At 58.5% G+C, this 25,027-nt stretch overlaps 1 protein-coding gene across 1 annotated transcript in view; it reads right to left on the reverse strand.

Annotated features, from left to right (window-relative positions):
• Positions 1-21,421, reverse strand: part of ARID1A (AT-rich interaction domain 1A) — a 58,713-nt gene extending 37,292 nt beyond the window's left edge. Inside the window, exon 1 of the mRNA XM_064172646.1 lies at positions 19,719-21,421. Within this exon, the coding sequence (XP_064028716.1) occupies positions 19,719-20,876 (1,158 nt within the window). The 5' untranslated portion in view covers positions 20,877-21,421. The remainder of the gene's footprint in view (positions 1-19,718) is intronic.
• Between the last annotated feature and the right edge of the window lie 3,606 nt (positions 21,422-25,027).

The raw sequence follows: 25,027 nt of genomic DNA on the forward strand, positions 1-25,027 counted from the left end.
ATACCACCAGGAGCATTTCCCAGGCCCTAGCTTTTGTAAGCCAAAGCCCTCCCTCATCTCCTCCCAAACACAAATCTCCTTCCTCTTCTACCTGATCAAGACATTCAACATCAGGCTGGATGTGACCCTGGGCCTCCTGATCTAGATGGAGGTGTTCCCTTGGAGGGTCCCTTCCCACCCCATGCAACCTGTGAAGCTGTGAAAGTGCCACTCTGGGGCTCCCCATGCGGCATGCCAGCAGCTCTTCAACTTGTTACTTGCTTCCTCCTGGTCCTCCCTCACCTCTGCAGCCCACCAGCAAGGGCAGCTTCTCAAACAGCTTCTCCAATGCCCTCCCTGCTCGGTGGTCTGGGGTTTGTAATTCATCTGTCACACCCTCCCCTGCACAGATTGTCCTGCCTGTGGCCACCCACAAAGCCAACCACATCTTCAGGAGGGACAGAGATGCGGCAGAGATCCATTCCTCCATCCCTCCTACAGAAGTGCTACAACTCTCCAAACACTTGGTGAAGGGGGCTACAAAAAAGCTGGGGAGGGACTTCTTAGGATGTCAGGCAGCAACAGGACTGGGGGGAGTGGAGCAAAGCTGGAGGTGGGTGGGTTCACACTGGATGTGAGGAGGAAGTTCTTCAGCATGAGAGTGGCGAGAGCCTGGAATGGGTTGCCCAGGGAGGTGGTTGAGACCCCATCCCTGGAGATGTTTAAGGCCAGGCTGGATGAGGCTGTGGGCAGCCTGCTCTAGGGTAGGGTGTCCCTGCCCATGGCAGGGGGATTGGAACTGGCCGATCCTTGTGGTCCCTTCTATGAAACATGTGGAACTGGCTAAGCACCTAGGGAAAAAGAGAGAGAAAGCAAAAAGGCCCAAACACGACTCCCAAACTTCTAGGATGTGACCAAGTCGTCACCTTGCTGCTCAGTGGAGGAGCACAGGATGTGCCTCCACGCTGAGCACTCTCAACTGCCACTCTTCCCCAAGGCCCCAGCACACAGAGGATGCTAAAAACAACCCTGAAGATGATCACTGCAAATTACAGCCTCGCAGATAAAACTCTGTAAACAGCAGGCACGTAAATGCCAATTAATCTCTAATGAAGATACGATTTCCTACACCACTCCTGGCTCGCTGCAAGCCCACAGGCTAATTCCTGCTCCCTGGGGCTGCCCTGGACATCCCTAATGCTCCGATGCATTGTTCCTTCCTTTCCGATCTCCCACTAAAGACTCACATCTCTCCTGCCGACAGGGCTTGGGCTGCTCCCGTCCTAGCAGTGCTGCTCCAGCTCAAAGCGGCTGCCATCAGCGAGTCCCCTTCGATCTCCCACCTCGATCCTTTCAGGTTAACTTCAGGTGCCTCCAGAAGAGAGCAGCCAAGCTGAAAGGCTGCGAGGCAGGGCCGGGCCCGGGGGCCGGGCTGAGGCTGCGGGGGGAGCAGAGGTGCAGAGGGGCGGGGAAGCGCTGCCGGCTCCGGCTGGCTCACAACAACCCTTCAGGATAAATAAGGAAATACCAAAGTCTGCCTGCAAAAGGCTGGAGATTCTTCTGTGGGCTGATACATGGGAAATCCTTTCAATGGGAAACCACAGGAGTAGATTACTGTGATTACACTTCAAAAGCAAAGGCCCCGCCACAGAGAGACATAATTGAGAGAAAGTGTTGCTCCTTGATCACTGAAGTCCAGACCCCCTGCTTACACATCCTCGCATTCATAGAAATTGCCTCTATTCTCCCTTCAGGCTCCAGTCTCTGCTGGCTCAGAACGCTGCTAACTACCCAAACTTGGCCAAACAGAGCCCTGTCCCCAGGCAGAGCTTCCCAAAGCAGTCATTTGGTGGGTGTGCAGTGGAAGTGACCCTAAGCCAAGCCGAGCAACTGCTCAGCTTTCGAGAAAACGGAAAGGGATTCGCAGAGCCAGCTCCAAGTGTAGGCTCCCAGAGCTGCCCAGAGCAGAGTGTGGGGTGTGAGGGGCTCAGACCCCTGCAGGCGAACAGCAGCTGGAGCCCCAGCCAGGCTGCAGGGCGCCACCAGCTCCCCGCACCAAGCGAAGCTCCCAAGCAGAGCAGAGGAGTCCGCAAACGTCCTTGCGGATTCTGTCCGGCAGAAGAGGAATTTGGGCTCTGGAGTGAACAGTTTGGTTAGACTGGAGGGGACTCGCTCCGTGCTCCCAACAGACAACCAGGAAAGAGAAGAGGCAAACCCCAGGCTAGAGGCAGGAGCCAAACCCCCCGCAGCTGTACCGAGGACTGCAGCTCTGCCTCGCCCCAGTTACCTTAGCACAGGTTTGGGGTTTATAAGGAAGGGAGAAAAGGGAGGAACAGCAATTAGTGACCCTCCGGTCTCAAACCAGCACCACCCCACTCCCGGCAAGAGCAGGCACCAGCCGCAGCTGCCTCCCTCAGCTGCCCCCCCGGAAGAGCCAGAAAGGCCAAAGAAGTGGCCAGAGGGGCCCCGAGGTCTCACCTTGGAGCCCAAATCCTCTCCTGACCAGGTCTGCTGTCCATTCTTTCACGCTCAAAGCCAATGAAAAAGCATTCCTGGCTGTTTAACCGAGAGAAGCCCTAATTGATTCCCACAGTAATTAACCTGCATTTTACCTCGGAGAGTGGTAGTTAAGGAAGCCGGCACTGCTATTTATAACTCATCTCAAATTGAGGGCAGACTGCCTAAAATCTAACACATCCCAGCTGTACTCCTGTTTGAACCGGGGCCAAGGGAATTTTTTAAAGCAATCTTGGCACCGAATGAATGACACCAGCAGCCCGGGCCGCGTGCTTCTGTTGTGCTGACGCAGCGCCGGGGCGGCCGCAGCCCTCCGCCGCCCTCCGCCGCCCTCCGCCCGCCGCGCACGGCCGGCCCGGGCCCGCCGCCGGAGCCGCCCCCGAGAAGCGCCCGCAGGAAGCGACTTTTCCTGCGGCACGCCCGGAGGCCAGCGGCACATGGCTCGTCTGCACCGGAGCAGCGCCGTGCCAGGATACCGGCCGCGGAGCTGGCTGCCTGCGAGCGCCTGGCCCCGCGCCTGCCAGCGCAGGCAGCGCCGCGAACAGATGGGCACAGACCCCGCGGCGACAGCCCCGCGCCCGGGACGCGCCGCATGGCCCCAGCGCCGCCATTGTCTGCCCGCCGGCGGCCACAAAGAGCGGCCGAGGGGGCCCCGGGAGGCCGGAGCCAGGCCGCAGCTGCTGCCCTGCCCGCCTCACGCTGCCGGGGAACGGAGCCCGAGCCGTCCCGCCGGGGGGATGGCGGCTTCCCGCACGGCTCTGGAGACAGGACGAGAGGGGATGGACTGCAGCTTGGGAAGGACAGTCAGGGTGGGGAGACCCTGGCACAGGTCGCCGGGGAGGCTGTGGGTGCCTGCTGGCCAGGCTGGACGCAGCCTCAAGCAACCTCGGCTCCTGGAGGTGTCCCTACCCATGGCAGGGGATTGGAACTGGATGAGCTTTAAAGGTCCCTCCCAACCCAGCCCACTCCATGGGTCTATGAAAACACAACTCAAAGCCAGCAGAGTCCTTCCACTCGGCACACTGAAGCAAAGGCCACGTCCAGGCTGCCTCCAGGGACAAGGGTTTTGACCTCCCACCTCTAAACCCTCTCCCTAGACTGAACCTCTGCCCTACTGTCACACTCAGAGGGCACCGTGAGAGCTACTTTGTCTCCAGCCTGCAGGCAGCAGGGCCCCGGTCAGACAAGCCGAGCTCTGCAGACACTCACCGTCAGCAGGCTGTAATAGACATGGCACTGCCCACCCAAGCAGCACCAGTACCGGGGGTGCAGAGGATACATCGTGAACAGGAGCTGCCACCAGCTCTGCCAGACCCACTGCCAGCAGCCAGGCTGCAACGGCTCACACCAACTGCAGGACTGAGGCAGTTGAGTCCCCGACAGCATCCTCCAACCATGGCAACGCTGTGACATCAGCCAGCGGGCACCAACGGGCAGTGGCGGCACAGCAACGGCCAGGGGCAACCCCAGAGGCTTCGGCAAGCCCCGCTCCAGCCACAGGTCCCTCTCCTGCCTGAAGCTGGCACTTCAAACACTTTGGTCCTGTTTGTATCTCCTGAAACCCCATGCACAAGTAGCTCTAATTCCTCTGTAACCAGCCTGGAGAGCCCAAGCTGAGCAATGAGCTCCAGCTAACAACTGTTACCCTTGGAGAGCAAACAAGCTTCGTCTTCCAGCGAGCAACTCTTTCATCTGATCTATTTAAGGTGCAACTGCCTGGGCTAAGGTCAATACCCCAGCCTGAACCCTCTGCCTTTTATAGCCTTCTGAAGGGCCAGCACTGGGTCACACTTCACTGCCTCTCTTCCTGGGGTGGTCTGCTCTGGAAGAGATGGGAGAGGGGGAGAGGCTGTGGGGAAATTAACATGCAGATAAAAAGATCCTCCTGTAGTGGGTGAAGATGGCCCCAAAAGCTAACACACCTAGAAACCCCCTGGTAAGCACTACACTGAAGCCCATCCTGCCCGGCCAGGACACAAGCAGTTTGTTTTACCAAGAATGGCAGCAATGTTCACTTCCTTTTTCTCTTTCCCCTCCCTTTTTAAAGCTTGAGAAATCCACCAACTTCCCTCGGCAGCAGCAGCCCACGCATGCAGCACTGCCCAGCACCAGCAGGAGCCCCCAGGCCCACCCAACAGTGGAGCAGGTCGGGCTGCTCTGCCTCACACCTCCGAGCCCGGGCTGCCAAACCCTGGCTTGTGGAATTGGTTTCAAGGTTCCAAGCATCACCCTTGGGAAAGTCACAGCAGAAATTAACTTTGGTGTAAGCTACTGAGGAACAGACCTGGCTCAGCTCCACAGATCCCAGAGTCCGAGAGCAGAGTACACAACCCAGAGGTGATGTAGCAGCAGCATCCAGAGCCAGAGGGGTTTGAATTACTGCTTGCCAAAGTGCCCAAATAACTGAGTTTCAGTTCTGCAACCAGAGGGATGCTGCTTTGCCTTCTGACTTTTGCCAGTAGGTCAGAGTTTGACCCCAGCCACTTTCTATTCCTCTGATCTCCTAACACAAAGAGCTTAAACCAAGGCAGCAGGACCCTGGCTGAACTGCTCCAGGCCAGGAGTTACCTGGAGCTCCTGTGAGGCTCAAATCAGGAAGCATCTTAAATAATGTCACTCTTGCCACAGAATCCCAGAATGGCTCAGGGTGGAAGGGACCTCAGAGTTCCTCTGCTCCAACCTCCCCACCATGCCCAGGGACACCTCTCAATCGGACTCAGCTGCTCAAGGCCTCATCCAGTCTGGCCTGCAACAGCCCCAGGCAGGAGGCAGCCACAGCCTCCCTGGGCAGCCTGTGCCAGGCTCTCACCAGCCTCCCACTGAAGAACTTAATCCTCAGCTCCAGTCTCATCCTGCTCTGCCTCAGCTTCAAACCATTCATTCCCCTTTGGCCTGTCTCAGACATCCTCAGCAGAAGTCCCTCTGCAGCCTTCCTGCAGGATCCCTTCCCTCCTTTAGGGAGCTTTTCTGTCCATCCAGGATCTGAAGTTCCAGGATCAGTGGAGGATGAGGAGCAGGTTTTCTCCCAGCAGGCATGGAGTGAACTCTGCTCCCTGGCTAAACACAGTTCAGTCATTACCCCATTAACATTTCCCAGCAAGAGGCCAGTCCACAGCTCTCAGAGGACCTTCCTCAGCACCACTCTTCCTGACATTCTCCACATTGATTAAAACTGACCAGAGCTTTGTTACAGGATGTTACCATGGAACACTGGATCCCTAAAGAAATCAATCAAAAGGAGGTGAGCTGGGGGGGAAGCAAAACGGGAGCCCCACCTCAAACCCTCACTGGATACAACCCAACAGGGCCCAGGGCTCCTGCCCAGGCACAAGCAGGGTCCTGGGTATGTTCTGTTTGAGAGGAGCAGGGTGGGAAGCTGCTGAGCCTGGCTGTGTTTTAAGCAAAGTGCATTTGTTGATCTCCTCTTTCCTTCCCGGCCTGACTTTAAGCCCTCCTTAACCAATTCAACAAATCCAGCTTATGGAGGCACTGGATTACAGCTCCTGTCCTCAGCCAGTTGCTGTCTCTGACACATGGGCACCCTGCTTATCACACCACTCCTGGAGTATCTCTCATGACCCTCAATAGAATATTTCAACCACTACCCTATCTAAAGACAACACACCACTGGCTTCCTGCAGTCTCCAGGACCTGCTCGGAGGCAGAAGCATGCTCACGGCACCCCAGGCAGGGAGCTGCTCGCAGCAGCAGGTCCCTTCTCTGGACTAGTGGAAAGATGTAGGACGAGGACCTGGAACAAGACTGATGCTGCAAACACTGAGGTGAGCTGAGCTGCGAGAGGGGAAACCCTTCCTGTGGTTAGCGCCAGGTCAAACCCTGCCCGCAGCCAGGCTCTGCCAGCACCTTGTCCTCAGGGACACCTCTGCAGGCTGTGCAGACAGCACAGGGGATCCTCACCACCCAGAAGCTGGGCAACAACCAGAGGACTCGTTTCCCTCTGTCTCCAGCTCTCTTTGGCCAGCACAGCACTGATGTGACCAAACACTGTGACCCATCAGGTCACACTCTGCAGGGACTCCGGGTGGCAGGGAGGAGAGGAGCCCAAGCCTAGGCTGGGTGCCCGTGGCACAGCAGCGGCTGGGTGCCACACGCTGTCCCTATCTGACAGCCCAACTCCCTGCTGGGCAAGCAGTTCCCTCTTTATCAAACAGACCCTGATGAGGCAGCTTCCATGGTTAGGGTAACCCAGCAGGAGGCTCTGACAAACATCATTCACCAGAGCAAGTCAAAATTGAGGCAGGATCAGGACTCCTCTGCAGGAGTGCAACTGCCAGGCCTGGCGCAAGCAGTGCCAGGCATGGCACAGGCAGTCTGCTATTTAGATGGGCAAAGTGGTCTCCACCACCCCCAATAACTTACATTCCTGGATCAAAAGAGAACTCCCTTCTACCCAGATCGTTAGGGAAGCAGCCAGTCCCTCGCCCTCAGAACTCAACCAACTCACCACAACATCTCCCCAGTGCCACTGCCTGACTCCTCCCAACAGCTAAGCAAGGCCAAGACGTAAAGAGAGCTGCTCCTTGGCTCCCTGGGAGCTGCTCCCAAGGAACATGTCACAGTGGTAATGAGGTGGTGCTCCTTCTAAGATGGAAATAAACTTCCTTCCTGAATATTAAATCAGGCTTTAAGTTTAGCCAACCTCCTACGCCTGGCTCCGCTCAACTGGAGGCAAGCACAGAGATGTGCAGTCTCTCCTTCCAGCCTGCTCACACAGAAGCAGGAGCAGGCAAGCTCTTGAGGCACGGAAACGGGGCTGGGCCAGCAGCAAGCCAGAAAAAAAGGCAAGAGGAAGAAGGGCGAGGACGGAACAGCAAAAGTAACCCAAGCGTCACCACCACTGAAGTGATCTCCTTCAGTGGGTACAGGAGCAGCTGCTCCAGAGCCAGCAAGATGCAAAATACTTGCACTAAGCAGCAGAGAAAGGCCGAGAGGGCTCCAGCAGCCCTGTGAGCACATCCAGGCAGCTGTGACCTGCGGCTCCTCTGCTCCAACCTCCCCCCACCATGCCCAGGGACACCTCTCAACAGGGCTCAGCTGCTCAAGGCCCCAGCCAGCCTTACCTTGAGCACCTCCAAGCAGGAGGCAGCCACAGCCTCCCTGGCAGCCTGTTTCAGAACTTCTTCCTCAGCTCCAGTCTCAGCCTGCTCTGCCTCAGCTCCAAACCATTCCCTCTTGGCCTGTCTCAGCAAAAGTCCCTCTGCAGCCTTCCTGCAGGATCTCTTCAGGCACTGGCAGGAGCCTGAACAAACCCAAGTGGCCAGACAAGTTCCCACGACCTCTTACCATGGCAGGCTGGGGGGGCACACCCAAGGAACTCCTCTGGACCAGGTCATGGCTCTAAAACACAACAGCTCTCCAGTGGCGCCAGGTCTCCCACTGAACTCGGTGCTGAGGTGGAGAGGGACAGAGCCATGCTCATGGGAAGCAGAGGCAGAGCTGCTGGACCCCAGCTCGTCTCAGCACACAGAGCTCCATCGTGTCCAGAGCAGCTGCCTGCTGCTTCAAGAGCTGCATGCTGGGGCCTGCAGTGTCTCCAGGCCACGCTTCAGTCAGAGGCACCAAAGCTCTCCCTTGCTTCTGCAGAACTGAGTTCATTTCAGAGCAGGTAGGATGCACTGCAACAATCCAAGAGCTCTGGAGTCAGCCCGGGGAAGAGGCGATCAGGCTCAGGGCGAGTCAGCACTCAACTCTGCTGCTCCACCTCTGCCTCCCAGACCCGGAGCTCACACTCAGAGGTCAGTGGTGGACATCACCTCTGCTTCAGCATGGGTTGCAGGGGTCAGGCAGCTGTCCCTGCCCAAAGGCTCACCCTCACCTCAGCCGGGAGCCCTGGGGCCATCATCTGCTAATCACCTCAGAGTACCTGGACATGGTCCTGACCTTCCCAGCAGTCTGACCTGGGCTCGGCCCTGCTGTCAGCTCACCAGGAAGCAGCTCGGCACAGCTCAGCCCTGTCCAGCGCCCCTCAGCCCCAGGGCTCCGCAGGAGGGGTCCCGCCCAAGGCAGCGAAGCTTTGCTTTGCTAACAGAAGAAAAGTTCTTTGGCTTCTCACTCCCGCAGCTGACAAACTCAGCTGCTATTTCTGTGGAGTTTATGGAGCCTTCTCTTATTTTAGCCCTAAAACTCAGCCTTCAGGACTCTGCTTCAGCTCCATGGAACCAAAACTATTGAGTTGCAGTAATGACAAGTCCCCATCTGCACCTAGCAGGGAGGCACTTGGGAACCTCCTAGCGAGCAACAAGCAAGTTCCAGCATTCAGTCCAAAGCATCTCTTCGCACCCAGGGAGCAGAGCTGCTGCCCTGGCAGAGGAGAGGTGGCTGGGGCAAAAAGCTGGGGGCTGCAGCCAAGCCGGCTCCCGGCAGGCAGCAAAGGCACCAAGAGAGCCTTCATCAGGCCAGCACTGTCACAGAGCCACAAATGGCTCAGCTTGGAAGGGACCTGAGTCTAACCCTGCTCTGCCTCAGCTCCAAACCCCTTGGCCTGTCTCTAGACACTCTCAGCAGAAGTCTCTGCAGCCTTCTTGCAGGAGCACTTCAGGCACTGGCAGCAGCTCCAAGGTCCCCCTGAAGTTTTCTCCTCTGCAGCTGCACCCCCTCAGCTCCCTCAGCCTGTGCTCACAGCAGAGCTGCTCCAGCCCTTGGCTCATCTTTGTGGCCTCCTCTGGCCTCACTCCACAGCTGGGGACAGAGCATTCGAGATGGAGGTCTCACAAGAGCGTGATGCACTTTCACCACGCCTGTGAAGCCCCACTGGAATCCAGCCCCACACTGACCAAGGTCACTCTCACCTCTCTAACTCCCCCAGCCCCTGCTGAAGGTGACTGAGGCCTGGCTCCACTGCCCCACGCTGGCTTCTACCCTTGGGCTTCTATTCCACCCATGTGCAGAACCCCCAGCTCGCTCCAGAGCACACTGAACGAGGTGAGGAGCTGCCCGGCAAGTTAAAGGCAGTGTGCTGGCAGCTGCTGAGGAGGTACAAACCTTCAGCACTGTGCCAGTGCCATGGGGGGAGGAGGAACAGCCACACTGCAAACCTTCCCTGCCTCCAGGAACAGGTAGAACAAGAAACTGGAGGACAACTCAGCTGAGAAGAGAGGATGAGCCACGGCTGCAGCAGGGACACCTCACAACAGCTTACTGCCAGGCAGAGGGTGGCCAGGTTGAGAGCTGACCTGAACATGTGCTCCCCACTCAGTGCCAGGAGAGCCGCTGAGGCTCAGCAGCAGATCACACCAGCAGCTCCTGATGCAACCTGCCTGGGGAGCTCCCTCCTGAGCCTGCAGACAAGAGGCTGAGAAGCCTGCTCTGGAGAAGGGAGGCAAGGGTTAAGGGACAAGGCACAGCCGAAAGCCAAAGAGCACAGGATTGCTCTGGGATGTTTCATAGAACACTAATCACTTCATCTGATTTTCATTCCTGACACCAAATCAGCACACAGCTTTTCAAAGGAAAGCTTGTCCTAGATTGCAAGGTAATCAATCACAATTAACGTGGAAACAAGCCCTGGCTACGCTGCCATGCCCTGGGAGCTGAGCAGGGAGGCCAGAGGAGGCTCTTCAGCCATACCCTTAAAGCACAGGCTGCTGGAGAAGTCTGCTGGTCCCTCCTGCACAGCCCAGGAGAGGCAGACAGGAGTGGCACTGCTGCTCCAGAGCAGGAGGTGAAGAGCAGCTTGCTGTGCCACCTCTGCTGTGAGCTCACCCAGCACTGGCACAAGCACCACCACAAGCCACAGAATCACAGAGTGGAGGGGCTGGAAGGGATCTCTGGAGATCACCCAGCCCAGCCCCCCTGCCAGAGCAGGCTCACCCAGGGCAGGTCACACAGGAACACATCCAGGTGGGTTTTGAGACTCCACAGCCTCTGCGGGCAGCCTGCTCCAGAGAAGGCTCCAGGGGGACCCCACAGCTGCTGCCAGTACCTGAGGGGATCCTGCAGGAAGGCTGCAGAGGGACTTGTGCTGAGGGGGTCTAGAGACAGGCCAGGGGGGAATGGTTTGGAGCTGAGGCAGAGGAGGCTAAGACTGGAGCTGAGGAAGAAGCTCTGCAGCATGTGTGTGATGCCAGTCAGCCCCTGAGTGGGACCAGCCCTGCCAGCTCCAGAGCCAGAGAGCTCTAACTCAACAGCAAACCCAATCTGTCACTTTAGCCCCAGCACTTCCACTCTTCCCACAGATCTTCTGCAGGGAGCTAAGAGCTTTCCTGCAAACCATTTCACGAGGAGAACATCTGAGGGAGGAGCAGCTCCAGTCTGGCACTGGTTTAATTATTTACATTGGGTTAATGAGTACCAGAGTCCCTCCTGAGTTTGCTCAGGGTGCATAGTCCTGCACTCATTGGACTTTAAATCCATCATCAGACTGCTAGGAAGTACAACTCCAAAGAAGCCTACAGGAAGGATCCCACACAGCTCCAGAGGGAGCCTGGTCAGCTCCAGGAGCCTGGAAGGTGGCCCAGCAGGACAGCCCAGCCTCCTCCACACAGTCCCCCAGCAGTCACCTGCAAGCCCAGGCAGACTTCTGCCACTACCTGGCAAACTTCTCTCAAAGACGCAGGGCCCAGGCAGGAAGCCACAGGTTTACAAGCAGTTACCACACTGCAGCTTCTGCTCCCTGCTCCCAGAGAGACCAGGACAAGAGACACTCAGTCAAGAGGGCTTCTGTTGGGACATTCTCCCTCCTGCCAGCTGCCAAGGGTAACAGCTCTGAAACAGACTGAGGCAGCTCCCTTGCCTTTGTCTCTACCTGCCTTGTCCCCAGGTAGAGCTGGGCCTGCCCTCGAGCAGCCTGAATGACCCTTCCAGTCCAGGTCCAGACCTCTGCTCAGTGAGAGGAACAAAGGCAGGGCAGGCACTGAGCCACCAGCGAGGTGCTGCAGGGCAGCACAGACCGCACTGCACATCTCTCACCAAACCCAAGCCAGGAAGGGGCAGCTTGGCACTGCCAGCCTGGAATGGCCACGCTCAGAGCCTCTCCTCTCCTGCGCCTCCTGCTCCTCAGCCCACATGCCCAGGCTGAAAGCACTGCTCCGGGCACTGACACTGTTAAGAAAGCACAAACCACTGCCAACCACTTGACCTGGCCCTGTTACTGCACTGGTTTAAGGGCACTCCAGACCTCAGCCCTGGCTGGGGCAGAGCAGGTCTCCCACCGTGGTGTCTGCAGCTGCAGCTGTGGCCTGCGTGCAGGATTTCAAACATTCCTGTGCAGTTATTCACAGGCAAGGTGCCAGAATGGTGCTGACATCAGAGGGGAAATGGAGATTTTCAGGGTTTCTCTTAGTCAAACCTGAATGAAATTGCTCAAGAGGGCAGGGGGGGAGGGAGGGGAAGTCCTTGTTTGACACAGGAATTCTCCAGGGAGGGAATTCCAGAGTGCTTCAGCCTTCAAGAGTTTATCTTTGAGAAGAGCTGCAGAATCTCTCAGGGTGGGAAGCCAACACTGCCCGAGTCTGGTGAGCACTGAAACCCTCTCTCCTTCCAGCCACATCCAGGACGTCACCATCACATCCCACAGAGCTCTGCTCCACGCAGAAAGGAGCTCAGCTGCGTTGGGTCCCTCACAGCTCCCCTCTTAACACTCTCCCCCACGTCCAATCTTGCAGCTTTTTGGGGCAGTTGGAACATTTTAATGATCCAGGAGAAAAGGGAGAGGAAAAAAACCCAAAGCAGAAGTGAGCAGGAGTTTGTCCTTGCGAGAGCCTCAGGTAGCCCAGCTGGCATCAGGGCTGTGCCACGCTGGTGCCCGCACCATGCCGGCAGCTGTAGCGCAGCAGTGGCTCTGACACTTATCTACAGACTGGGTTTTCATGGGAATTCCCTAGGAATTAAGACAGCAAATCCTCACTCCTTCACCCTCTCATGAAGAGATCCTTACAGAATTAACTAATCTCTTTCACTTTCTCCTCCCCACTTCTGCTCCTTTTGCCGCCCCCCAAAACAATGAAGCATCAGAACTTGGATTCCAGCTCCAGTGATCATTTTCCTCTGCACACAGAAAGCAAAAGGATTATTTGCTGAGCAACTCTGGAGTAGCTTTTATTCAGTTTATCTATCATCATGGAGCATCCTCTACACTCTGCTACAGAAAGCTCATGCCCACACTGTGTAAATACTTACTGAGCTGTCACTTCAACTCAGAAATACTCCAGCAGGAGCACCCTGGCAAACCTGGAAGTGCTTTTCTTGATGGAGCTAAAACCAAACCCACAACCCTTCAAAAATGCTCAAGTTCCAGGACTCAGCTGCTGAGCTCTGACCCTGGCAGTGCAGGTGCACAGCAGCGGAGCTGAGAAACGGGAACCCCTCCTGCATCCTCATGTTGGCACAAATTAGCATCTGATTAAGGCACAACAGGAGCTGCTACAACATGCAATGAGCTCAGCCCTCCTGTTCCAGTCCTGCTTCCTCCCTTCCACCAGCTTCTGAGGGCAGGCCAGGCTGCTGCTCCCCTAAGCACACAGCTCCATTAAAGGGGCTTAACAACGTTAGGGAGGAGATGTTCTCAGCACTTACAGCACAGGATGAGGCTGCACTCTCCACCCTGATCCAGCCCTCATGCCTCACCCTGGCAAGTTCCCACACCAGCATCTCAGCTGCTTCCACTCAAAAAGTCACTGTAAGAACCCAAGACCTTGTGTTGCTCCTCTCTCTACAGAGCAGGGCAAGCCAAAGGGCTGCCTGGAACCCAACTTCTACACAACTTCAACAAACACTGATCGGAGCCAAGCTGGCATCAGACTGATGATTGGAATCTTCCTGGAATCGATTTACAAACACAGCCTGGGTCTCCTGAGCCCACAGAGAGCAGACAGAGGCTGCCCTCAGGTGCCCACCTCCTCTGCTTTCCCAGGCACCAAGAGCAGGAACGCAAAGGCCTGGGAGCTCCTCTGCAGCCACCCGGGCACAGGCAGCTCTGCTCCAGCCTGCCAAGGAAGAGGCTTTCCCCTCCACTGCCACCTGTCACTCACTCCCAGCCAGAGATTTACAGCTCTGTCCAGCAGGCAGCCAGGACAGCTCCACCAGGGTGGATGAGTTAAAGGCTGAGCCTCTGACACCAGCGCAGAAACCTCCTCAGGACTTCTCTAAGCCATTTCCCCCCCCAAGCAGAATTTCCCTCTCTCTTTCTCACCCAGAACAAAGGGGCAGATGGCATTTTGCATTCTTGCTGATGGGTTAAGGCCTTTCCAGCAGTGCCAAATACCAACAGGGTTATCTTTGTCACTCCCTCCGCAATTAGACTTTGAAGCCTTCAGTTTCTGCTTTGCTACTGCTGGAGAGTTTCAAGCATTCTTGGCAGGCACTGGGCAGTGGCATCTGATGAGCTTCTCCCCAGAGCAACCCAGCACACAGGAGGTGCAATTCAGAACAATAAAGAACAACCCAAACCCACTCGACAGAGAACTTCCAACGCCAGGAGTGAAAGCTGCAAAGGGCATCTTCGGCCTCTAATGCTGTCATTACCCAGCCCACAGTCCCCACCCAGAAGGGAAAAGCCTGCAGTTGGGGATGTTCCTCTGGAAAGAGGTGGGGGGAATGGTGGAGAAGTCACAGAAGCACAGAGCACATTTGGCTGGAAGCTCCCCCAGCCCAAGCCATACAAGAGGTGAGAGAGCAAGTGAAGAGCTGCACTCTTAGCCTCATTTTGGGCAGCAGCCTCTCTGAAGTGAAGAAAAGCTGCTGCTGGGTTCCTCCGTGCAGCTGGCAGGAAAGACCCTCGCAGAGGTCTCATGGAACACTCCTGGGACGTGGTGCTCCCTGAAGAGTGCTCTCAAGGTGAAGGGATCCTCCAGGAAGGCTGCAGAGGGTGTCTAGGGACAGGCCAAGGGGGAATGGCTCGGAGCTGAGGCAGAGCAGGGTGAGACTGGAGCTGAAGAAGTTCTTCAGTATCAGGGTGGGGAGACTCTGGAATAGGCTGCCCAGGGAGGCTGTGGCTGCCTCCTGCCTGGGAGTGCTCAAAGCCAGGTAAGATGAGAGGTGTCCCTGCCCATGGTGGGGAGGCTGGAGATGGTCTCTGAGGTCACTTCCAAGCTGAGCCATTCAGGAATTCCATGAACACAGCAAGCTTAGGCAGTCAGGAGGACAGAGCCACACAGCACCACACTGCACTGCATTCCCAGGGTCGCCCCTGCCTCACTCTCTGATACTCTTTCAGCAGAGGGAAGAAGTTCTGCCTGTGGAGCAGCTGCTCAGGAGAGAGGAGCTGCAGCAGGCTAAGGAACTCGCCTGGGCTGGCAGCCTGAGGCAAGCAGTAAGCTCACAGTCAAAGGCCTGCAAGGCAAATGCACAAACCCTCCAGAAGTCATAGAAACCCCTCCCGGGCCCAGGCAGTGAGGACTGAGGGAGCATTTCACCTGCACTTGGCCACAGGCAGGTACTGAAGCCCTGCTAACCTCATCTCACCACACTGCAGCCCTGGAGCTTGTCCCAGGTTTCCCAGCAAACTGCTGGTGATAAGAGCAGGGGAGAAAAAGCTGCGAGTCAGGACTGAGGTTTGCTGTCCTAGATCCTACACTTACCCTGCCTGGAAGCATTGCTCACCTCAGCACCAAGCATCCTGGAGATGGTACTCCAGAACACAAAGAGGAACTCCTAGAGAACTCCAAACGGTTGGGAAAGGCAAAGCCAGCAGCACCCTCTGCACCCACACCAGCACTAACCACCTCTGGAGGACAGCATCGAACCAGGACCATTCTCCTGCTTTTTCAGAGCCTCAAGATCACTCCTTCAGAGGCAAACCCTGCCCCACAAAGAGCTGTCCCACTCTTCTCTTTGCTGGGAAGACATGGTGCATGCTCCACACCTGAGCAGCAGTGCAAGAGCTCCTAACATTACAGTGCCAAGCAAGGAAAACCCTGAGACAGGAGCCAAGAGGAGCCAGGGCTCCAGCTCCGATTCCAAGATATCGCAGCTCACTGTCAGCACAGAGACAGTTGGTGCCAATTTAGTCTTAAAAAACATATTTCCAACAACATTTTTCATGCCTCGTTTGCTGAAGTCAAGATCTAAGTCAATAAAAAACAGCTACTGGATGGCAAGGGGCCCAAAAGCTGCTTGCTTCTTTTTAATCAGAGCTTTGCAACTGCTTTCGCTCGAGTCCTGCTGGAGGCCCAGAGGTGTCAGTGGACCCGTGGGGAGGTTATCCAAGATGTCAATGTTTAATGTGATCCAAAGACATCTCCTCTTACAGGAGGTGCTGTTCCCTTCAGCAGCAGTGTGCACAGTGAGAAATGCCCTCTGCTAAAGGCAGGGAGGTCCCTTCCCCAGGCAGCTTCCTCCAAGTCCCAGGACACTGGGAAAGCAAATTGGTAATAACTGCTCCACGCTCCGAGAGGAAAGGAGGTGGGAATAAATCCATGGCAGGGCTGGAAAATGTGAAAGCTCAGATCCCTGGCCCCGTGCCCACCAAGCCATTCCCACAGCAAACCACAGCCTTCTCATCCCACACTCCAACAGCCACCGGAGCTCCCGACCCCACTGCACTGCCTTCAGCTAGGAAGGGCAGTCAGAACCAAAGCTGCCAAGTCCTCTGGCACAGTCCTGCCCAGCACGGGGCACGGCTGTCTTCAGAGGGGCTCAGCACCACAGCCCTGGGTCCTTCCAGCGAGCAAAGGTGTGAGTGAGGCTGCAGAGCAGAGTCTGCCTCTGTGCAAGTCTCTGCACTCTCACCACAGGAAACACTCCAACAACGTTCACTCCAAGAGCTCCTTTGCCTCTGCATGAGCAATGTGATCAAACTGTCCCCATGGCACCATTCACACACCCTGAGCACCAACAGCTAAAGGCTCTTCTCTCATCTGCATCTTCCTGCCTCCTGGCCCCCACACCTCAGCCTTACTCTCTCAAGATTCCCAAGCATCTCCTCCAAGCCTGCCCCAAGAGATGCTTCTCTGCCTGGTGTTTGGTCAGATGGATGGCACTGCCCTCTCGCCCTGCCCCAGCTCCACGCTCCCCTCTCGCTCTCAGAGTCACAGACTGCTTAGGCTGGAGGAGAGCTCTACTTCAGGCAGCCCAGCTGTGAGCCCAGCACTGCCAGGCCATGGCACAGCCCTCAGCACCACATTTACACACCATGCAAACACCTTCAGGAAGGGGACTCCACCACCTCCCCGGGCAGCCTGTTCCAGGGCTTGGCAACCCTTTCTGCAAAGTAGTTTTTCCTAACGTCCATCTCCAAACTAAACCTCCCCTGGCACAGCCTGAGGCTGCTTCCTCTTGTCCTGTCACTTGCTAGAGCAGACCAACCTCTCCCCAAGTTTTGCACTGTCCTCTTGCTCCCCCTGAGCTTCTCAGAAGACAGATGCTAAGGACCCACTCTGCTCATCACTGTGCAAGACAAAGACAAGACACCAAGCTTTAAATTCTGCTGGTCTTGGGCATTTCTCAGCATCCACAAGAAGCAGAGGCTGTAATTTAAGATCAGAGTGTTACTACTAATCAGCCATTTGCTGGGGGCAGCACAGGTGACAGGTAGAAGCCTTTCCACCACCCCAGATGAAGACTGGTTTGGGTTTGGGTTTTCATTTCCAGCAGGACAAAAAGGAATTGTCAGTTTGAGCTCGGGAGTTGTCAGTCTGAGTTCAGTAATGCCTGGCACAAGGATTCTGGGGGGAGCTGCTCAGTTTCCAGCTCAGGGGTGGTTGTTGAGTTACTTTGCATATAGACTACTTGGACAACCTAAAGCTCAACTCCTTCTCAGAACAACTCATTAAGAATTCCAGCGCCTGGGACTGGTTACTCAGGAACTGTTTACAGACTACACAGAGCAAAACCATCAAGTTAAATCTTCTTCCCAAGACCAAACAAGCTCCTTTCAAACCAATTCCTACCAGAATCCCTCTTGCAGCCAGATCTGTGGCGTGGCAACCCCCTGCTTGCACAGTTCAGCCTGACAGCCTCTCCCAGCACATCTTGTAGCTAAACTGAAGTTTCTGGGGGACAGGAAAAACACCTCCAAGTAAACATCCTCACATCCGTGGCACCTGCCTGAGCGAGCTGCAGGGACACAGGAACACAGCCCCGCGGAGGTGGAATCCTCACCCGGGACAAGCGAGTGAGCGGCGGCAGCCTGCTGAGCGCAGCACAGCTCAGCTCCGCTCCCTCCCAGCGCAGCATCTCCGCCTGACAGCCAAGACAGCCCAGGAGGAGTCCCAGACACTGGAGGAGACTTTGCCTTCGGTAATCAAGGAACCAAAATGAAACCTTTCTCAGATGGACACAAGAGAAGCACCGAGCAAGAAGGAAATCTCTGGAGGCTGCGTGTCACACTGGGCGGTGTCATATGTCACCCGGCCAGGGCCTGAAGTTAGAGCAAAGCACACAAGGATGAGAAGGGAGGGTGAGAGTCCTGCAGGAGGCCACAGCAGCCCTCAGAGGTGCACGGAAAGTTAGTTCTGAATCGAGGTTCCCAGCTCGGACAGCAGCCCCTCTGCTCCCCGGCCCTAAGATGCCTGATGCTCAGGCCGAGCTGCTCTGCACACTCCCTGCCCTCCAGCAGACAGCTAACTCCACACACCACGGCAAGCATCACCCTCAGCCTCCTCTCCCCTAGTTTCAGTCCTCCAGAAAGCCAAAAGCTGTGGCACCGCTGAGCCTGACCACGACCAGCACCTGAACGTCTCCAGCGAGTCCCTTTCTCTGCGGGAGAGGCAAACACATCAGCGCTGGCTCACAAAGTCCAGAGGTGCCCCCAGACACACAGAGGGAGGCTCAGGCCTGCCCTGTGCTAACATCAGAGCATCCTTTTGGTTGGAAATGCCCTTTAAGATCATTGAAAGTTCAACTATCAAAGCTCCGCTGCAGGTCAATTGAGATTTCACCATTTTCAGTGCTCCCACAAGTTTGGCTTTGGTTGTTTTGTTGCTTCTTTCTCCTCGAGGCTGTAACGCAGCACAGATCCTCCTCCCGAAACTCTCCATCCAATAAAGAGTCCAAACAGCCTCTAGGTTTGAAGGGACCAAAAAATCAGGCAGCAACAAAACCATCCTCAGCTCCATCAAGGAAATCCATTTATACCGAGGGGGAAAGCCACAGAACCAAAACTGCCAGCACGGCCATTGCGCGGGGCAGCCCTGCCGCTGCCCCCGCAACACAGCCCCGGTCGCAGGCTGCACGAAGCACCAGCAGCGAAACAAACCCAAGGTACAAACACAGCAATGCCAGCGCCGCCGCTTTTGTCCCGGGCACAATGCAGCAAGGGCAGGCCGGCCGGGGCCGCGCTCCCGCCGGTGCCACCCAACCGCCCCAAGGTCACGGCTGGTTCCGAGGCAGGGGGCAGGACGAGGAGCGGGGCGAGGAGGATGCTGCTGGGCCGGCGCGGGTCCGGGGCCGGCGGAACAGGCGAGTGTAGAAGTTTATGAGCTCATCAGGATGGTTGTACCATTACATCAGAGGCAATTATAAATGGCCAAGAGCAGGAGATGCGGAGCCAATCAGATCACAGATAGGATGTCAACCTAAGACCAACTGTCTCCTGGCTTTGACAGAAGGATTTTACCTCCATAATTCAAATCCCAAACCAAAGCGATCTGCACTCGCTGCTCCCATCACCGAGCTCTGTGCCGAGCGCTCCCAGCCGCACGCCCCAGCCCCGCGGCCCCCACCGCTCGCCCCACAAGGAATACGGCCCAGATCGCCCCGATCGAGCCGCGGCTGCCCGAGTCGACCTCGCCGGTGCTCACCGAGGGGTGCGGGCCCCCCGGAGCGGGGGTGACCTGGGGCAGGGGGGAGCCGGGCGGAGGCACCGATGGCGGCGGCGCTGCCGGGGCCACGCGATGGACCGGACGGGCCTGCCCGCAGCCCTGGACCCCCGCGCCCGGCCTCGCCTGCCCCTCGCCGCCCTCCGCTGGGGGCGGCCGACCTGCTCCGCCACCAGAGCCCCCCGGAACGGGCCGGGGCCGCGAGGAGGACGGCGACAGCTCTCCGAGAGCCTCGCACAAAGGCTGGGGAGGGAGGAAGGGAAGGCGGCGAGGCAGCCATTTTAGAGCGAGCGAGCAAGCAAGCACAGACAATGGCAGCTCCCCGGCAGTGCCGGCCCGGCGGGGGCAACCCGCGGGAGAGGCACCGCGTCCCACCACCGACACCCCGAGCCCCGAGCCTCTCGCCGCCCCAGGCCTGCCCCGGTCCCGTCCCAGTCCGGTCCCGTCTCACCACCACCACCACCCCAACCCCGGCGCGCCGCCCGCCCCACGCGGCCCCGCCGTTACCTGCTGGCTCCGGCCGAGGCTCTGTCCCGCTCCGGCGCCGCCGCTGCTCCCGGGGCTCATGGGTGCGTGGTGGCTCCTCGGCGGGGCCCCGCCGGACGCCGCGGCCCAGCCCTGACTGTTGCCCCCGCCGTACTGCGAGACCATCTCCGCTGCGGCCGGGCCCTTGGCGGCGGCTCCCCCGTCCTGCGGCCCGCCGCTATAGTCGCCCCCGGGGTACCCCTGGTAGCCGCGGGCGGAGCTGGGGGAGGTGAGGAGCTGGTTGAGGGTGGGGGTGGCCGTGGGCTGCGGGGTGGCTCCCCCTCCTCCTGCACCGCCGGCGGCCGAGGGCCCCATGACCCCAAAGCGCTGCTGCTGGAAGGCGACGGCGGCGGCTGCGGGAGACTTGGTGCCGGTGGCCGTCGGAGCGGAGCTCTGCGCGCTGCCCCGGGGGGAGCTCAGGGCGTAGGCCTGGGGGGGAGGCGGGTAGGAACCGGCGCTGCGTCCGGCCCCGGCCGCATAGTAGGAGTTGTACTGGTGGTTGGGGAAGCCGTGCTCGGCGCCGCCGTGCGAGTTCTGGGGAGGGGGCGGCCCCGCGGGGGCTCCCGCCGGCCCCGGGTAGGACTGCTCCAGGCCCCCGCTCTGCAGCGCTGCCATGCCAGGGCTTTGTTGTCCGCCATGTTGGTGGAAGGCAGCGGCGGCGGCGGCCGCAGCAGCGGCGGCGGCGGCAGCCTGGGCGCCCCGGCCGTAGGGCTGCCCGAAGCCGTAGGCTGGCGGGGGCAAGGCGGCCGGGTGGGAAGGGGGAGGCTGCTGCGGCGGCTGCTGCTGCTGCGGCGCCCCCACCCCGTCGCTGCTGCCGCCGCCGCCACCGGGCGGCTCCGGGAGGTTATTGTTCAGGGTGGCGGCGGCAGCGGCGGGCCTGGGGCCCGGGTTCCCGTTCGAGTTCTTCAGGTCGGACTCGGCCCCTGCGCCCCCTCCGTTGCTCTCGGCCCCGTCCTGCAGCTCCTTCCCCGTGGGGCCCTCGCTCTCCGCCTGCTTCTCGCCGCCGCCGCGCTCCGCCGCCGCCTCACCCCCCGCCTCCTCCGGGGGACAATCCCGCTGCTGCGCCTCCGCTTTCTTCAGCTCGGATGGAGCCGGGGCGCCCAGGCTGCTGGCGGCGGCGGGGGCGACCTGAGCAGCCATGATCCCCCCCCTCCCCACCCAGCCACCCCCCCCCCGGACCGGTCCCCCCCGAGCTGCTCCCTGCCTGGCCGGCCGGCGTGAGGCCTCGCTGCTCTGCTGCTCCCCGCTCAGGCGGCGGCGGGCTCTTCAGGGCAGCGGGGGCTCATTCCCCCCCGGCCTGGTTGGCGAGGCGGGGAGGGCTCCGCTGGGCTGGGCTTCCCGGGGCCTGGCCCCGCTGTACCTCCTCGGTTGCAGCCGGCGGAGAAAGGGGAGGAGGAGGGAGTGGGGGGGAAGGAGGAGGAGGGGGGGGGGTGGGGGTGGGGGGGACCCGGGACGGGGCTCCCGGTGTGGGAGAGGCGGGAGGGAGGGGGAACACGGCGGGCGGGCGGGCGCCGTCCCCGGAGCCGGGCCGAGCGGCGGCGGGGCCGGGCTGGGCGAGCCGCGCGGCAGCTCCCGACTCTGCTCCGCCGAGCGGGGCTCACTCCGACACGAGGCTCAGCACTGCCATTTTACCCAGCGCCGCGGCCGCCTGCCAAACCCGGAGCGGAGCGGAGCGCGGCCCGGACGGGAGCCTCCCCCCCAGTCACAAAGGAGGAGCGGGCCGGCCCCGGCCGCTGCCGGCTCGGCGCGGCGGAGGCTGCCGCACGCAAAACCCGCAGCGGATCTGCGGAGCCGAGCCGGGCCGGCGAGCACCGGGCCAGGCGGACGGCGAGGCGAGGGGGCGGCAGCGGGCCGGGGCTGGCGGCGGAGGGGCAGCGGCCTGGCCTCGCTTACCTCGCCGGGGCACTTCCCGGGGCTGCGAGGCGACGGCCTCCAGCGGGAGTCCTCCGGCGGGGCGATGAGGGCTCAGGGCCACGTTGGCGGCCGCCGGTTGTGGGGTGTCGGCGGGGAGACAGGCGCTGGCCCCTGGGCTAGCGCAGCGCCTCTGCTTTGTCCCTAGAAATTCCATTTAGAATTGGGCTTTGCAAACTCCTCGCAGTTGTCATTTCCTCTCGGCTGGTTGTGTCCCTCTGGAAATGGCGTTGGCCGTGCGCCAGAACTATAACTGCACACACGGGCAGCCAAGAAAGCCTGGTTGCCTCTCCTGCCAACGCCTGGGCAGTGGGCACAGACCCAGGAACTCCCTCGGGGCAGCTGGATGGGGAGAAGCAAAACCACCTGAACGTGTCTAGACACAACACGTTGAGCAATGGGTCGGGATGCTCCAGCAATCGCAAAGGGCAACAAGGTGCTGAAGCTCCCCAGCTGCCCAGAGGTGAACTCAGAACTAGTCCATACCCCTGCAACCTTTCTTTGGCTTCTTTCAAAGCCAGATTCCCACCTCTATCCTCATGGCCCTTCCCAGAGCAGCAGGAGGGAGAAGAGAAGCACCTGGAGCCCTGTCCTGGATACAGCCAGCAGGTTCTGTTGCTGCTTCAGGTGGTGCTGGGCTGCAGAGGGGCATGAGAGCTGCAACAAGGAATTGTTTATTTTGATCATAAAAAAAGGCTTTCAGAAATGAGGCCACAGCTGCCTAGCAAAGAGGGCAGCCACAGGAGGGTTTGGACCTGGGTCCCCTGTACTGACCCTGCATGGGTGCCTCCTTGGGAACGTGGAAATATTGGGAGAAGTGAAAATTAAGTAAATACAACTTTAAGGGAAAAGAAAATAGCAGAAAACAAAGGGTGGAGAGTCCAGAGACACCTCTGAGGGCTGGAGCTTAGAACATCCTCTGGGAACAGAAACGGGGGCAGAAGCAGCCCCAGCCCCCAGCCATGCAGGGACAAGACCCCAGGGCTCAGCCCCAGCCTGCCAGTGGGGCACACCCCCAGAAATCCCACCTGAACAGCTCTGGTGACAGGGGGAAGCAGAGGCTGGAGCAAGAGGCGAGGCAAGGTGCAAAAGGACTGATTCATGCTCAGTGCTCTCTGCTTGCCAAGGGCCAGCCAAAGGTTTTGGTACTTGCTGCTGCCAGCTCAGCCCTCACCCTCATTATAAACTTTAAAGCACAAATATTTATCATTCGGGATGCAAGTGGCAGAACAAAGGGGTGGATGCCAAAGCTGGAGAGTGGGAGGGGAGGGTGGGACAGGGCAACAAAGAGCAAAATTTGCAATGTCTTCTAGACCACTGAAGTGCCCTGCAGACTTCTGGGCAAAGCAGCCTCACCACTGCCTGCTCTGGGCCAGGCCACAAGGAGCAGATTTCACCTCAGCACACTGGTCCCTCCCCACAGCTCCCATACACTGCTAGGAACGGGCAGTACATGATGCCACTGGCATTGGGATGCTTTTCCAAGGCCTCCACGAAGGCTGGAATCTCAGTACAGCTCTAGGATCTCACACAAGAGGTTCTGTGGCTCTGCTGATATCTCTGTGGACCACAGAGCACTGGAAGCACCAAATCTCCAGAGGAGTTTGAGAATGTGCTAGAATAATAAGCTGACCAAAGTGCTTCTGTTACGTGATCAAACCCTGGGTTCTAGAAAGACAAAGCAGCAGGAGAAGCTCCCTCAGCCCACCAAGCCAGATCCTCACAAAGGAGGCCCAGTGGCTTCATTAATGCTTCTGGTGGGCTCTGACTCACTGCAGCACCAAAATGTTCCTCTTCAGGTCTTTCGTTGATGCTAAACTCAAAAGAATCCCCCAGCTGGTGAGAATTCTGCCATTTAATCCCCAAGCCACCCTGAGCAACCATTGCCCCAACTCCACAGCTCCACTCTCCTGCAGGAAGGGAAGCCCCTGCAGCAGTTTAATGAGCACACTTGAGGAGCTTAGCTTGCAGCTCAGCTGCCTCCAGGTAAAGGCCACAGGCTCACAACCTCCTGACACGTGTCAGCCTTTTGGACTCCTCTTCCAAGAGAGCCACGGCACGGTGCAGAGCAGCCTGGGCTCCCAGCCACCCACACAAGCAGGAGACACTTCACCAAATGCTGGTGAAAGTGGAAGCAGACCAGGGAAAATGCCTCCTCGGCGAGCCCCTGGCACTCCACTCAGTCCTGAGGCATTGGCTGAAATTCCAGCCACGGGCCTTGGGAAGCAGCTGACAGTGCAGCTCTTAACAGCTTTTCCACCTAATAGCTGAAAATCCTCCCACCACCCGTGTCAGCCCGTGTGGGAACGGCACAACTGCAGGAGACTTCGCAGCCAGGCATCGCCGCTCGCTCCTCAGCCAGGCAGCAGAGCTCTGCTCCCTACCTCCCCCAGCACCGAGCACGCTTTGCCTCCCCGCCAGGCTCGGCCCCTGCCTGCTCAGATAGGCTGGGGAAGCAGCTCCACGCTCTCACATGGCTCTGCAGGCCACAGCCACCACCGGGCTGGCTCCTCCGGAGTGGAAGTCTCCTTCACGAAGGTGGCCATGCCATTTAACCCAACACCGAGGCAGCTGAGGAAACCTGGTCTAGATTAGAGTACTAGAAACAGGAGTAGTCGCCCCCCCCCCCCCCCTTTCTCCTCTGGTTCTGCCAACTGTGTGATGGCAAATATGGACTGAATCGTTGACATGGAAACCGGACTAAAGTCAGCCGCGCTGCCTCCCGCTCACACACACACAAGTTATCATTATCCACTGCCTCCCAACTTGCTACAAACGCGGACTGGATTCGCTAATCAGGAGCTGGGTAGAGGTTCTAGCATCCAGCACTGACTGGAGTAACCCAGCTAGAGGAAGAAAGGGGCCGAGAAGGGGTTCGTGCGGTGGGGTGCAGGAGGATGCTCTTCCATTCCCCTGGGAGGCACAGCCTGCTGAGATATGCAGGCTGGACCCAAGAACAAGAGACCCATCGATTACAAGCCATGGGGCACGCTGCAAAACGTGGAGTGGAGTCAGAAAAGGTTATCTGGTGCACCTCTGCTTATCTGAGAGGAGTTTTGCTACAGAGCATTACATTTCCTGCGAAGACCTCTCTGTTTGCCCAGCCCTTGCCTGGCAGTGTTTTAGCCACTGCCACATCTGGGTTAAGCACTCTCCTGGCAGCTTCATAACCTCTCAGGTTAACAGCGTTGGAACTATTTGTGGGCCGGCATTGTGTGAGACAAAGCTGATTTAGCCTCTTAGAAACCATCGAGATACTGTACGAGCTCCCTCACAATGGCAGAGGGGCAGGCAGGGAAGGGGAGCTGCGTGCTGCGGGAGCAGCTCAGCGAACTCTTGTGTCAGCTCGCTGGAGGAGGCAGCCAGCAGCACAGCTCCAC

This window comes from Pogoniulus pusillus, chromosome 37 (assembly GCF_015220805.1).
Source record: "Pogoniulus pusillus isolate bPogPus1 chromosome 37, bPogPus1.pri, whole genome shotgun sequence".
Taxonomy (NCBI): Eukaryota; Metazoa; Chordata; class Aves; order Piciformes; family Lybiidae; genus Pogoniulus; species Pogoniulus pusillus.